The following is a 12,183-nucleotide window of genomic DNA, read 5'->3' as shown; positions in this document are numbered from 1 at the left end:
ATGAGATGAGTTGAGAAGAGTTGTAAAAACAAACGATGACTTATCACAAACAAGTTACCTTGTATTAATTTGTCACGAAGTCCCACTCGAAGGAAAATCTAACATACTTTTTAGCTAATTGGATAACAGTTCTTCAAATACTACTTAGGTATCGTTTGGATTCGAAGATGAGTTGAGATGGGTTATGAATAGTAGTGAGATGAGTTGTGAATAGTAGTGAGATTTGTGAGTTAAAGTTGTTGAATAATAGTGAATAGTAATGAGATGAGTTGAAATGAGTTGATATGGGTTGTGAATACAAACCGGGAATTTATGTACCCACAATTCATTTGGACAGAAAACTCCATAAAACAAAATATACCTTTTGGAATTAATCAATTCCCTGAATTATATATTGGAATTTATATACACATCCAATATACATGAACATAACCAATATTATTTATAATCGGTAAAAGAAAAAGGAAAAGAGAGAGTGCTACAAAATCTCTTAACTATATCCCATTTTCCCCCTCCCCCCAATTCCAACCTATTGCAGCCAGTACCCTGACAAGAACAAGACAAAGAAAAGCAACAAGCTCCCATATATAATCACAGCCTTCTGCCCAGAAGTCAGTGCATTCCCTCCAAGCCCATACTGTTGATTCTGCGCAAATCCCGCAATCTCCACACTCTTACTTTCGAAGAAGCTCTTGGCTGCCCCACAAGTTGGGCACCTCCAATCCTCGGGCAGCTTATCAAACTGCAAACCTGGCGGTATTGGATATGAAGGGTCTCCCACAGCTTCATCATACTTATGGCCACAAGACCTGCACTCGTATATACCCGTGTTTAACACTGCAAACTTCTCTTCGAGTCGGCGCATGTCGAACTTCTCTTGTGATTCTTGCGGTTCATCAGGGTTTGAAGCAGGTTGTTGGCTGGAGGTGGGGGTGTCTTCTTTGGAGATGTCAATGGAGAATGGGGTACCAACTTTGTTGGGTTTGTGAAGAAATGAGAGTTTTGGGAGAAGAGGAGGGGCGGTGGTGAAATGGGGTTTGAGTTTTAGAGGTGAAGATTGAGGGAAAGAGGTAGAAATGTGGAACGAGAACGTGGGTCTTCTTGTTGCACAAGCCATGACAGAAATGAATGATGATGAGTTTGTGTTCCTTTGATGTCTTTCTCTTCTTGTTCGCGAAGAAAGTGTTTTGGGGAGTTTCGGGTTAGGAAGTCTTCGTTTGATTATTGGTTCAGGTTTTGGGTGGGTGGAAAATTAATCACAGGGATCCACGAAAGGGTATATGCTGATTTTGAGAGGGACTGGCTTGGATAAGGTGGGAGCAGCGTCTGAGATTTTGCAAGATTTTTCTTCATTTTTTTCCTAGTAGGGGCAGATAAGTAGACTGGGCTACGCCCAGATCCGCATCAATTATGGACCTATACTCATCCCGCCGGATCCAAATTCAAAGAACAAGTCTAATTTAGGAACAAAATCATATTTTTAAAAAATATTATCCCCAATTTGTAAGTCAATGTTTGAAGGTTGTTTAGTGGGGAAAGCTTTATTTAGGTAAGGCAACGTGCCAAATAAACGAAATATACTTAGGTCAGACACCAACATAAGAGTGAAAAAAAAAAAAAAAAAAAACCAAACAATAATCTCAATAATCATATTGTTTTATAGGAGCTAGTGATGGAATTCACGCCTGTCCTTCCAATTAAATCGAAAAAAGAATGATAAAGATATCATCAATTTAATAATTTGGATTCAAACGTGGAAAGTAAGCACTTGCATAAATAGAAAACAAACCACTACAAGCAGTGTTGACACCAAAACATGAGCAAGTCCCCTTGTCATTTTCCTGGAGAAAGTAGTTCTCAAAAATTGATCAATTAACTAGAGGTCCCGTTTGGATTCAGAGTTGATCTCATCTAATCTAATTATTACAAATTTTTCAATTTTTCACACAAATTATAATAAACAATCCAACTTTTTCAAATCCTAAAACAATAATAATATTAAAAAATAATATTCTAACAATATTTTATTCAACTTTCATCTCATCTCAACTCAACTCAACTTACTATCCAAACCTAACTCGGTTGGACAATGTTGTTTTTACCGAGTCCAATACATGAAAAATCCCAAGCCATCCTTCATTTCTTAAACAACAATGCGTGTGATACAATCAGAAAGATATCCCCATTGAAACTCCAAGAATGCCTGCCCGTGGGATCCAAACATTTTTTTTTTATCTTTCAAAGTAATACTCTTTTAAAGTCGAATTCTGAATTCTTCTATGCTAAGCATCCGACCATGGAAAACAGACAGGGGGAGGGGTGTGGTGGTGTTGGCATGAACAAACTCCCAGACTATGAATCTACATCAACCATTACTAGCTTCTACTATGAATCTACAGACCATTTCATTGAAATAAATGGAACACTTAATAGTATCGGTGATATGGAGATAGTTTAAACAGCCATATCAGGAGAGAAAAGAAGGGGGGGGGGGGGGGGGTGGGTTCTTTTGCAGCGACAAAGCTCATTTTGATTAAATGACCTGGTATTTCATGTTATAATTGAGAGAGGTTAACAAAAGTGAAGAATTATATGAAAAAAAAAAATTAAGGGCATCAAAGAAAGGTAAATCAGATTTTCAGTACGACCCATCTAAGTTCTTCCACCCAAAATTAAAACCCCACTAGAGTAATACTATACACCAACTCCCATAGTAAGGATAAATGTGTCATATCTTATATAGTGGGATGAAAGTGAGATCGAAGTGTGGTGTATAGAATTTTCCTTTTGACATATTATAGCTTTAGAGAACAGTTACTTCTGTTCACGTGCATGTGCACAGAAAGAAAATTGAGGTTGATCTGCTTTAGGTTAAATAAGGTATCTTCATGTATGACAGAAGTAAACAAGTTCTCCTATTTTTGACATATTTTGATAAATAGAGAAAACCACCAAATCCTTCATCTCAAAAATCCCAAATTTCACCTCCGAACCACCACTGTCTTTCCCAAAATCGTGCAACATATGAGAAAATTACAATTTGCAACAATTTGGATAGGGATTGCAACAGATCCATTCTCTAAAATCAGTTAAAACAATGAAGCCGTAGAAGTCTACCAGTTCATTAGAATCTACATGGGAAACCATTATCTACAAATATCTAAGGATTATGAACAAACTATCAAACTAAACAATTTCTTTTATAAGTAACTATCAGACTAAACAATTATAAATTATTATTCAACAACCGTTCTATCAAAATCAACAAAAATATAAAAACCCAAAAACAATACTCAACTAAGCTACGAATAACACCAAGAAATATTTTTTTTTTTTATGAATATAACACCAAGAAATATTCATCCACTAATAAAGAGAAAAATCGACCCACTTACGAAAAAGCCCCCACGGATTAGAATCAGTCAGTCAATCAACTCCTCCGTTACCGTCGCACTGACCTTAACTCGCCCAACGCCTCTCGAATTTGATCCTGCACCAACTCCAACCGCTTCGAGTACACCTCTAGCTCCAATATCTGCTGCTTCCTCCACCTCTCATCCACCACCCCTTCCCCTCCTCCACCACCAAAACTCAAAGGCGTGATATTCATCGCCATAGCATTCATTCCAAATCCCCCAAACCCAAGCCCAATCCCTCTCCCCCCAATCCCCATCGCATTGCTCGACAACTCCTTAAACAGCGGCGACAAACAACTCCTCACCGTCTCCTCAATCAAACCCCCGAAATTAGAATTATTACTTGTATCATTGATGTTACTTTTGTTATCCGCCGGCGATGAAGTGCGCTTCTCTTCACTCTGAATCGCAGATTGCGACTGCGATCGGGCCGCTTGCGAGGCCTCGGCGTGGAATTCGACTTCTTCTCAGCAAAATCTTCGTTATTGTTGAAGTTGAAATTATGGTTTTTGAGATTGGGATCTTCATCATCGAAGACTGAATCTTCGACGGCGAATCGGCCGGTATTGTGGTCTTCGTTGCTCCAGATCTTGCGGGAGATCTCGAAGGTGGCTTTGTTGTGGGGGCTCTTGAAGGAGAAGTCTTTGCCGGCGCTGATTTTGCCGACGACGTTGCGGTACTTCTTCTTCAAACGGCGTAGCTTCTCGACGAGCTGGTTCTTGTTGAAGTCGAGCTGGAGCTTGGACTTGATCTGGTCGTAGAAAAAAGCGGTGTCGTTGTGGTGAGTGGAGCCACGCGACGTCGTATAGTCGAGGAAGCCTTGGAGTAGCTCGATCTCGTCCTCATCCGTCCACAGCCGCTGGAATAGCCTGCGGGAATCGTCGAGGGGCTGGGGCTTCTTATCTTCGCGATCGGCACAGTGTCGTTTAGGAGAAGGGGTAGAGGAGGAGGCGACGATGGTGGTGGTGGTGGCGACCGAGGTTCTGCCGTTAGGGACCGACGAGGCGGGAAGGGCGACGGTAACGGTAACGGCATCGGCTGGGGAGAGGAGATGGAAGGGAGGCGGAGTTGATGACGTCATCATAACCGGGGTCGGGGATAACGTCATCTTCTTCGTCGTCGTCGTCTTCTTCTTCTTCAGATAATACTTCTTCTTCGTCGTCGTCGTCGTCGTCGTGGTCCTCTTCTGGGAAAACGGTGTCGTCTTGTTCGGAGGCCATTTAGCGAAGCTTGAGAGATGAGAATCAGAAAGAGGGAGAGAAAGGGTTCGGGATTTGATGCTGGGAATTGGGTTGGGTTGGGTTGGGTTGGGTTGGGTGGAGTCAAAGCGTGAAAAAGGGATTCAGGAGAGATGGAGGGAGAGGGAGAGGGAGAGGGGGAGGGGGAGGGAGGTCAGGGGAAGGGGAGGGGAAGGGGACCAATGACCAATGACCAATGACCATAGCCATTGCACGCAACGCACCCCACGCGCATACAGTCTTTGCTGCTCCCACTGATTTTGTTTCCTCGACTAGACTTCTCCTTTGCTTGCGGTTTTTTTTTTTAGGAAAATGATTTTTTTACAATATTTTATTCAATTATATTTTAAATCAGGGTTTTTTTTTTTTTTAAGTAAAAGTAACATCCTTTATATGAGTTGAATTTGCGTGTAATATAAAGTTTTATTTCACATTCACATATCTTTTATTTAGTTTTAATAAAATAATTCATTTATATAATATTTTATCAGCAAATCTTAATAAATTATCTTTACTATTTTGTAAACATTATCTGTACATATGATCACTAGTGATCATATTAATGAACATTCAAAAAATCTATATTGTATTAAGAGCATATTTTCTTTTATTTTTTAATTAATCAAGATATTTTCATTTTAGAATGTCAAAAATAACAAATACAAAAACATTTGTGTTTCAACGAGTTTATATGAGTCGAATTGAATTTTATACAAATATAATTTTAATAATTATTTTGTATTTTTGAACCACTCATTAAATAAATTAAAAATTAAAACCAAAGTAATTAGTTAAATCTAGTCATTGCTTACCAAAAGGTCAAACAAAGCGGTCTCCAAAATGTTCTAAGATTTCAAAAGATGAGGATTGAGTACTAGCCAACTATAACTTTATGACTAAACCCGAGGGGTTGTTGGTCCAAGTGGTGAAAGGTTTTAATTTTGGGTATCACTTTCTTTAAGGTTTAAATTTCAACATCTCTTTAGTGTAAATAATCTTTTGAGATCACATCTCTCGTAAAAAATCAACGATTTAACTAGTTTATTGTAAGAAAATTTTTAAGAGTGCGGTACACGGGATTGAAGTTTACTCTGTAAGAATAGGTCTGAAAGACCCTCCTTGCCTTAAAGAGGTTTCCGACATTAAAAAAAAAAAAAAATATCTTTTTATGACCGGCTAAGATTGTGCCTAGTACTTATTTTTTTTATCCATCTAAATGATTGAAGAAATTCATAAGAACGCTATTTTTTATTTTTTATTTTTTGTAACTGGAGGATGCAATATACTGGCTTTGACAGTTTTGGGAGCATAGTGTACAAAATCTATTAGGGTGGAAAATTGCAAAGTATTTTTCCCATTGTTATATATCACCAGCATGTTCATGCCCATTGGCCATTGTCTCTCCAAAATGAGGACTGGATTTATGCCACCATTTTGTTCAAGTCATTTTTTAAGACAAGTTTTTGTATCACAAAATGGAACAACAGGCATATATATATCCATCCCCATTCAAAGCATTTTATGGTTCAATTTTTCATCAGTCATATCAGCCACCAAATGGTACACTACCATTTCTTATGCTACCATTACCTCTCCCTTTCTAAGAAAGATGCCCCAAAGTTCATGTAAAAGAGCTTAGAGGCACTTCCACTTCCAGTTGACAATTCAAATATGTAACATTTGCAGAGGTCAAGTGAAAACACCATTTCAGTAGGAATCATGAGACAGGAAAATTTTCCTTTCCTTCATTTCTCGAAACGTTATCACGTAATTAGAAAAATGGGAAGTCTTTCACATTGGTTATTATTGTTTTCTGCAATGTGAAGGGAAACTACAAATTTCAGTACATGGTGAACTTAGCTTTTGTCTTCTCAAATACTTGTTCTGCTATGACGGCTCCATTACCATCGGCCTTTTTGATCTCCAGGTGAGACTTCTGATAAAATCCTGTGCCCCTTAATGCATCTGCAATGAAATCATCAAACCCTATTGCGATAGCTGCTTCAGCTTCGGCTCCATAAACCAATCTCTGTTTAGAATTAAATGAAACAAAGCAACACAAAATATCAGAATTTTAGAGCGACGTGCAACAGTGATTGTCACAAAATAAAAATAAAAATAGAGCATCAAAAACTGGACCTTGATTCTTGAAAGATGGATAGCACCAAAGCACATTGGACAAGGCTCACAAGAAGTATATATCTCACAGTCTGAGAGCTCAATTTGATTCATCTTTTTACAGGCCTAAGGAGAATTCCATTCCAAGTATGGGATCCATGTGCATGTCAAAGAAAAAAATAGGAGACTCAAAAGTTGATATAGAGAGTTTCAAAGTTTAAAAACAAAAACTAGGGCACATTGGAAAAATCATGATTCCTAAGCCACAATGTTATGTCATATGTGAAGAGACCTGTGGAACCAGTATTATAATGTAAGTTCCTTCATCTGGATCTATATGCATACCCATGCTTACAATTAAGTCATTATTTTGGCAATTTTTCAACAAAAATGCAAATAAACCAAATCTAAAGCTTCCTTATTTATATCTATTTCTTCCTAACGCCACCTATTAGTTTATGGGTCACTCAAGTTTGGGATAATAGTCCCAAGAAACAGATGATAACAAGAGATTTTTTTTCTTCTCATTTTTATAAAGGTATAGTCAGTTTCCTTCACTTACCATCATTTTAAAATAAAAAAGGTTAAAATGATTGTATATGGTCCAGACCTTCACTTATCAAGATTTTGGAAAAGCTCCAGCATATAGATGATCAAATTATCTGCTAACAAAACTAATGCTGGCTCCAGCTTCACTGGTAACATACAACAATGAATTATCAAACATTTCCCCTTTTTTTTTATGACAGGGAACCACTCCACGGCAGGTGTTAAGTCCAGATTGAAACTAAAAGAAGGATCATTTCTAGGTCTAACCTCTCTTATTGCAGTAACCTCAGCATGTGCAGTTGGGTCAGTGTTTCTTAAAACCATGTTGTGACAGCTTACGACTATCTCATCATTGTGAACAACAACTGCACCAAATGGGCCTCCATCTCCACATTCAACCCCTTTATATGCTTCTTCAACTGCTTTGCTTAAGAACTTGTGGTCTCTATCCTGTACAGCTGGTTTAAAAATCACAAGGAAAGGAGGTCATGATAATTACAGAAGAATGGGTGTGACGTGGCAAATGACCACCGTATATGAGTATACTACATGGAATGTATGCAATCTATTCAGCTGGTAGACTATACGAAAGGCTGGTAACATGGGCATCAAATTTATAAAATCGTCTGCAAAATCATTATTCAACAGATACACTGATCAAGAAAAAAGTTCACTCTTTTAATGATGATTACCAGCTGATAGATGCTAAAAAAGTGAGCTCAAGAAGGGTAAGAATACTTAACATCTGCACATAGAACAGTATATCAACAAGTAAAAGTTGAGATCATAATAATAACAATGAAGATGAGAGTAAAGCTGATGACAACAACAATAAAGAGACCAACTGACTCCACCACCAAGAAGTATTTAATTGGCTGTATATACAACTAACTCTCAAGTCTTCATTTCGGGCACAAGACAACTTTGGAATTACCTTCTTGATAGCCAGTAAAAGCAGAAGCCACTGCAAGTGTTCCATCTTTAGCTTCCATCACTACGAACAGAATGAGGGCAAAAGAGAGTTAATAACATCAACAGGGTATTTTACTAGCGACACATAACACACACACACACAATATGCTAACCCATTTCCTATATGCACACATATATTGACATAGATGGATAAGCCATCTTTCACACTACCACAGGAAGGAAAGCAATAGATAGGTAGAACATGAGGAATAAAAGTTCACAAAACAAACATAACAACAATACTTGTATGCAATTTCTGAACATATATAATTAAGGCATATTTCAACAGAAGCCTCAAGAGATCCGATGGGCCTTCAGGTTCACAACTCTTACAACTGAGATAGTCCTCTGTTCTTGACTTCTCAGATCAGAAGCAATTTGTGACGCTTTGCATTTATATCAAGGTATCACTTATAATAGAAAGTAAGTGACTCAGTTGCTTCTTAGATAGCAGCTTTAACTTGTTCTTTTTTTATTATTTACCAAGAAAAAAAAAACAGCTAAAGGATGGGACCACCATTCATAATAATAGTATCACAGGAACCATGAACCATCACCCCCAAATGATGGAAACTCATCAGCTTCAAGTTTCAATTATGACTAAATTTCCATTTTGTACTATTGACGGCATTTCTTGATGCCAATGACACCGTTGTCAATAGAAGTACAAAGACAGGAAATTGATTTAAAACCCAAACCCAAAATAGGGGGATATATTTTATAATAGTCATCTCAATTGTTTCTGACGTACTGGATAATCAATGGAGAAATTGAAGAAAGAATGCAGAGCTCTTTGACATTTCTAACACTGTGCCGTATTAAGCAAAGAAAATTGAAAAGCAGATATTAGAAATGAGCTTTAAAACGCAGTTGCAAGTTTTTTGCTTTCACTACATGAAACAGAAAATAATTTGCAAATAGAAAAACTAATTTTGGTAGTTGTTAAGTAGCAATCAAGATGCACTTTTATTGCATTCTTGAGCTATATCAAGACAAGATTTGTTGTCAATACGAGAGAACTCCTTCCAAAGAGATAACCAACAGGTTTGAGTTTTTTTTTTTTTTTTTTTTAATCTTTGCCTCTTTTCCTTCCATTGTTTAATTTTTCTCTGCACTAAACCATAAAAATTTCTAAATATAAAAATTATATCTCTTTCAAGCCTCGGACAACAAAAGTTTCTTAATTTATTTTAATTATTTGTTAAGGAACTAAAAATCTAGCCAAGTTAATCCATCAACAACTTAAATTATTTTCTTGCAAGGAAAAACCTTCTCTACAAGAAAAGAGGTAGAGACATGAAGTTTTCTAATTCATGTGTGGAGAAAAGAAAATCACCAAACGCACATAAAAGTAAAAATAATTCCATGCAACAGAAAACAGAACAACTCAGAAAAGTATTTACAGGAAAAACATAGAACATACTTATCTTTGTAGGAAGATCAGAAAACAGAACAGGTCTAACCCAGAATGCTAACGGCTAATTTCCCAAAATCTAAAGAACCATAGCTTGTAATAAAAATATATTGTCATGGCATATGATGATAATGGACCCATCTGGAAACTCCCGAAAAACGAAAAGAAAAACTCTAAACTATATATCAATATAGATAAGCGAGAATGACAACCAAGATAAATTGCAAAGCTTTAAAGGGAGCTCAGAAACTTGACTACAGAACAAAAGAAAAGAAAACATAAAAAAGAAAAATAGTTGCAGAGAACCTTACCATTAGCCTCCTCCATGGTTCGAGTTGTGAAGAATGACAGGGAAGAGGACGAATTAAGGGAATGGGTAAAAAAGAGAAGTGTGAAAAGAGGGGGACGAATTAAGGAAATGGGTACAAAAGAGAAGTGCGAAAAGAGAGGGATAAAGAGGAAGAAAGCGAAACGAGGAAGACAGAAAAACTGGTCCACGTATTGTACTATTTATACACTTTTGTTGGGGGTGCGGGGATGAGATTCTAGATATTATTCAATGTTTATTCATGCAAAAAGTTTCACTATTTTAATTCAGAAACGCGTGCCAGCGACAGTTACAACCCAAAAGTTTTGGATTCAACCGATTCGGTTGAGTTTTTCTAATGGAATATAATATTTGAACGTTACAATAATAATTCAATTGAAGAATTCAATCAATAAGTGCAATTGCATTTTTTTCTTTTATTTTTTAAGTGCAATTGCATTTTTTTCTTCTTTTTTTTAATCATTTTTTTATATATCTTTAAATATTTTTAAAAAATAAAAGAAAAAAATTATCAATTCATTAATATTCAATTTCTTAACTATTAAATAAAAAAATAATTAAAAAATAAAATAAAAAAGCCAATCGATCACTTTAATCTGTCACTTTTATAGGTTCAGTTAGTATTTTCCATTCATATTTCATATGATCTTATATTCCAACATAATTGAAATATAAATTAACTACAAATAAAATAGACTACGAATCTGTTCCTGTTACTGTTCCAATTTCCAAAAAAACAGCCTGCGGTCTGAAATTAAAAACTTTGGTTCCATCCATCATACCAAATATTTGACCTGAGATTTAGCAGAATAAGATCTTAATTTTCGTACCTAATTTTCTACTTTTGTCTTAAATAAGATTCATTGTCTGAAATCAAATGATGAGATTCATTGTATAGCAATTAAAAAATAAATAAATAAATAAATAAAAGAAGAAGAAAAGGAAACAATAAATAAAAAAAAATTATTCCTCAATCAGAACCATGAAACAGGTCAATTATACTCACGTCTTAATATTTAAAAATAAAAAAGTGACAAAATTAATATTTAATACTCACGTCTTAATTTTTAAACCATTGATTCTAGTTTATTCTTTTTCTTATATATTTATAAATGTATGGCTTAAAGTATGCATGCAACCCACCATAAATAAAATAATACACATATTAATAACACAACTGGGTATTTAATTGACACATTTATTGATGGTTTGTCAAATCATTTAATTGAAAATGAAGTCTACTGAATCTTAATTTTATTTTTATTGTTATGTATTGATGCGACATTATTGATCAATTTTTGAATTTATATTTTTTGTAGAAAAAAAAAAGAGTTGGAATTTGGAATACCAAAACAAACAACTATATAATGATTAAGAATGTTAAAAAAATATTTAAAAAAAATAATAAAAAATAAAAATTTTAAATACACTATAAAATAATAAATAAATGATAGGAAAGTTGTACGCCTATCAGTATCTCAACTATATTTTGATGCATGTGTGGGTAGGTGGGATCCAAAGTCCAGACTGAAAATAATAAGAACCAAAAAGTATTACAAGCCCCACAAGCAAGGGCTGAAATTATTATGAAGGCCCGCTGGCTGTGGAAAGATAGAAGCCAAATTCCTTGCGTGGGAGTTTGGCATTTAAAGCTGTTCTCACAAAAAGGTGTGAAATGGTAATATGGTCAAGTACTCTACCAAAGATCAATAATTGTTCCTTTTTTTTTTTCAAACTTTTTTTGACAAAAATACATAATAATAATAATTGGAGGGGTAAAGTTATAGCTGTTGGTCAAAGCATGCAAGTAACTTTCCAAGGTAGAATGCCTAATATGTCTTCTATACTCTAGCCAACCTTATTTTACTTTGGCGTTATTACCTCTCGTTATCATTGGTTAAAAGCAGCAAGAATTAACTACACCCATTTCTTTTTAAAAAAAAAACGTTATTCTCGCTCTCTCCCTTTTTCTCTCTACACAACTGCCCTCCATTCAAAAACTCAGATTGAGAAGTGGGATTGGAGCTTTGGCTCCTGCCTCTTCTCTCTAGTTTTTCTTTTATTTTTCTAGTTTTTTTTTTTTTGTTTACAGTAGGGCGAAATACAAATCTGTTGTTCTCCGGAGCCAGATAACTGCCACGCTCCCCA

The 12,183-nt window shown here is 35.7% G+C and overlaps 3 protein-coding genes across 5 annotated transcripts; all 3 read right to left on the bottom strand.

Annotated features, from left to right (window-relative positions):
• Positions 1-344: 344 nt before the first annotated feature.
• Positions 345-1,874, bottom strand: LOC121261456 (rubredoxin). The gene is made up of 2 exons (XM_041163827.1): positions 1,060-1,874; positions 345-1,017 (listed from the first exon to the last, which is right to left on the bottom strand). Exons 1-2 carry the CDS (start codon positions 1,115-1,117, stop codon positions 530-532), a joined length of 546 nt encoding a protein of 181 aa, XP_041019761.1. The 5' UTR covers positions 1,118-1,874; the 3' UTR covers positions 345-529.
• Positions 1,875-3,183: 1,309 nt separating this feature from the next.
• On the bottom strand, positions 3,184-4,918 carry LOC121261455 (probable transcription factor At3g04930). The gene is given in 3 exon segments (XM_041163825.1): positions 3,184-3,846; positions 3,849-4,456; positions 4,458-4,918. Coding segments are annotated over 3 exon segments (1,191 nt in total). The 5' UTR covers positions 4,637-4,918; the 3' UTR covers positions 3,184-3,442.
• Positions 4,919-6,376: 1,458 nt separating this feature from the next.
• Positions 6,377-10,217, bottom strand: LOC121261457 (guanosine deaminase). 3 transcript variants are annotated; one of them, XM_041163828.1, is made up of 6 exons: positions 10,160-10,217; positions 10,019-10,113; positions 8,256-8,315; positions 7,589-7,779; positions 6,794-6,898; positions 6,377-6,683 (listed from the first exon to the last, which is right to left on the bottom strand). In XM_041163828.1, the coding sequence occupies exons 2-6, from the start codon at positions 10,032-10,034 to the stop codon at positions 6,495-6,497; spliced, it is 561 nt and encodes a 186-aa protein (XP_041019762.1). In that variant the 5' UTR covers positions 10,035-10,113; positions 10,160-10,217; the 3' UTR covers positions 6,377-6,494. The 3 variants fall into 3 exon arrangements, with proteins under 3 accessions (XP_041019762.1, XP_041019763.1, XP_041019764.1); XM_041163829.1 differs by lacking the exons at positions 10,019-10,113; positions 10,160-10,217 and adding an exon at positions 9,717-9,738; XM_041163830.1 differs by lacking the exons at positions 10,019-10,113; positions 10,160-10,217 and adding an exon at positions 8,537-8,659.
• Between the last annotated feature and the right edge of the window lie 1,966 nt (positions 10,218-12,183).

Source organism: Juglans microcarpa x Juglans regia, chromosome 4D (assembly GCF_004785595.1).
Source record: "Juglans microcarpa x Juglans regia isolate MS1-56 chromosome 4D, Jm3101_v1.0, whole genome shotgun sequence".
NCBI classification, from domain to species: domain Eukaryota; kingdom Viridiplantae; phylum Streptophyta; class Magnoliopsida; order Fagales; family Juglandaceae; genus Juglans; species Juglans microcarpa x Juglans regia.
This window is presented reverse-complemented; position numbering and strand designations above follow the sequence as displayed.